General features: G+C 37.2%; 1 protein-coding gene across 1 annotated transcript; it reads left to right on the top strand.

The window, feature by feature from the left end:
- Window positions 1–1,558: 1,558 nt before the first annotated feature.
- LOC107791292 (glycosyltransferase BC10-like) lies at window positions 1,559–2,788 on the top strand (the record flags this gene model as incomplete). The annotated part of the gene is made up of 1 exon (XM_016613333.2): window positions 1,559–2,788. A coding segment is annotated over one exon (1,206 nt), but the record flags the coding sequence as incomplete, so codon positions are not given.
- Between the last annotated feature and the right edge of the window lie 364 nt (window positions 2,789–3,152).

The following is a 3,152-nucleotide window of genomic DNA, read 5'->3' as shown; positions in this document are numbered from 1 at the left end:
GGCTGGTCTTCTTGGGCCTCAAGACTGTGTGTGTTGTTAACACCGTTATCTGCCATTTTATGTGATTTTTGCTAAGAACAGATAATCAAAATACTTTAGTAAAAGAGGCAAGGATCAACTTAATTACACGAATGTCTAGGCTCCGCGATGAGCGCCAAACTGTTTACCCGTAAAATGGTACAGTTGAATTTATACGTGATTTCTAGACAAGTCAATTAATTCGATCCTGAAATAATAAAAGAATTGAAGAAATATGCAATACTTAGTCTTGAGACGAAGATGAAATAGCAGAAACAGTAGTTCCGGGAGCAAGGCTTCCAGGCACAACAATAATGAAATCAAAAAGTAAGAAAGTAAAATTGTATAAAGTTTTGAATAGATTATAGCATGAGTTTGCTAGAAAATTCGTGTCTTTTACAATGATAACATAGCTCGCTATTTATATTTGCACCTAGGTAGCAAGGTCCTTGGATCATGCCCTTATTTAATGTCAATTATGAGGGCCATTGAAAAATGTGTAACAGTGAACATGAATGAGAAATTTTTTGTAACGGGCAGTGTATTAAATATTGTATAATATTCTCCATTAAATGCTACCGGGTGACAGACATTTATTGCATCTTTATGAGCATCATTCTTTTCGGTAACAAACAAAATAATTGTTTTCGATTTTAGCTATCATTTGTTTTCGGTTCCACGTGTCACCCTGTTATGTAATTATTTAACATATCATATTTTACCTTATACATCTAGGATGTTAATTTCTCTTATTGCCTTTGTGACTAAATAACACTTATCATGTTAAATCTCATTTGGTACTTTGTTAATCATGGTTCCTTGGTTAATCACTAGAGTTTCCAAATTACTATCGATTTATCTCAATTCGAGTATTTTTTTAAAAACAAATTAAGGCAAATATTATAGGACTTTAATTACTTTTAGCTCATAAAAAATTAATTATATTTGATAATCAAAAAAGTATATAATTATTATTTTAAAAACGACTATCGTCCGAAAAGCGAGCCTTACACCCATTCGCATTGGTTCATCAAAAAAGCTCATTTTCCTAATATCATATCAATCATTTTGTATTGCACGAGTAACTCGAGCCCAAAGCTTTTCTTTGTTGTTGGATATTTCATGTGGGGACACATTCTTAATGCCACCAAAACATGGTCCCATCAAAACATGCATGTTTGCCACGTAGATAATAATCCAAACTTAACCAACGAGAAAGATGATGCACAACTTTCCATTTCACACTCTCATCCCTAATTCCAAACACTCTATTTTAGATTTATCAACTCTATTTAAAGAGTGATGGCAGCTCAAAATTCAAACTAAAATAAACAAAAACCTAGATATATTACATGCGAAATTTTTACATAATAAAACATAAACAAATTATACTTTCCACTCTAGCTAGTATTTTTTTCAAGTTCTAACAGTAGTATTGGGACTTGTAATTAATTAGCTCAACCCTAACAAATCACCATCTTCATTCCATCCCCCCTCCACCCTCCACCACCCACCACCTACCTTTTACCTCATTTAACATCATGTTTTCTCCTTCTCCAATCTCTTGTTTTCTCCTTCTCCAATCTCTCTACTTTGTGCTCTTTTACTTTGCTTACCACTTGCTATTATCTTTACTATCACTACCCCTCTTAATAATATCACACCAACTCATGTCTTAAATAGGAGTAGTGACATACGTTCTAACCCTATATCCATATTCCCCCCACCAACAAATCATAGTATCCAACAAAAACATAGCAAAGAACATCCTAGTACAGAATCATCTTCAGCAGTACTTTTGCATGAAGAAGTTGACGATAACTTACTATTTCAAGAAGCTGCAAAAGTCAACTCAATACCACAACCAGTTACAGCACCAAAGAAACTAGCATTCATGTTTCTAACAACTACCCCACTTCCATTTGCGCCCCTATGGGAGCTTTTCTTTAACAATACACCCAAAAATCTTTACAACATATATATACACGCCGACCCACGTTTCAACTATACGCCGCCGTTTCAAGGCGTGTTTGCTGTCCGAGTCATCCCTTCAAAACCCACTCGCCGCCACTCCCCAACTCTGGCTGCGGCGGGGCGTCGGTTACTCGCCAGAGCACTCCTCCACGATAAGTTGAATTACATGTTTGCCCTTCTCTCCCCATCTTGCATTCCGCTTCACTCTTTTAGTTTCACTTACAGAGTTCTGATAAAATCTAAAAAGAGCTTTATTGAGATACTGGGGAATGAGAGCTGGGCATACGGCCGATGGGCGGCGCGTGGGGAACACGCGATGTTACCGGAAGTGAAGTTTGAAGATTTTCGAATTGGGTCTCAATTTTTTGTTATAAAACGTAAGCACGCGATGATAATTGTGCGTGATAAGAAGTTATGGTCAAAATTCAAGCTACCTTGCTTAGAAGCTTCCACGTGTTATCCCGAGGAGCATTATTTCTCTACGCTGCTGAACATGGTAGACCCGCAAGGTTGTGTCCCAACCACTTTGACACACGTTAACTGGAAGGGTAGTCACGGAGGGCATCCTCGTACTTACACTGCTAGCGAGGTGGGACCAGAATTGATGTTGACCCTTCGATCGACCCGGCCTCGATATGGTGATGAAGGAATCAACGGTTCGGATTTATCTGTTGCTAAACGATATGACCCTTTCTTATTTGCGAGGAAGTTTTCTCCAGATTCTCTCCGGCCGTTAATGAATATATCGACCGTCTTTATCTTTGAAGATTGACTATATTTAGTCGTGGTTATCTCCTCTTTATTTCTTCTACTTTAGATTCCTCAGCTAGTTAGCTATAATCCTTGATCCGACAAAGCTCCGGAAAGAAACAATTTAAGAATAAAAATAAAAAATCTCAACGTGGCAAAAAGTATTTGAAATAAAACTCATATCTCGATTAATTTTTATAATCAACTTATGCATATTTCAATTATTTCACCATATTCCTTGGGATATGTATTAATTTTCACCTGTACATATATCGAATAATTATGCCTATCAAAGTTTATTACTTGCGCGCGCAATGTTTGGCTGAGTTGGTTGGTTGAGTGGTTTTCAATCCTGGGATCGATTACCCTCACCAGTAACTTCCTCAGTCAGAACTCGTCGCACCGGGCTT

This window comes from Nicotiana tabacum, chromosome 2 (assembly GCF_000715075.1).
Source record: "Nicotiana tabacum cultivar K326 chromosome 2, ASM71507v2, whole genome shotgun sequence".
In the NCBI taxonomy this organism is placed as follows: domain Eukaryota; kingdom Viridiplantae; phylum Streptophyta; class Magnoliopsida; order Solanales; family Solanaceae; genus Nicotiana; species Nicotiana tabacum.
The sequence above is the reverse complement of the archived record's forward strand: the minus strand, read 5'-3'. Positions and strand labels throughout refer to the sequence as shown.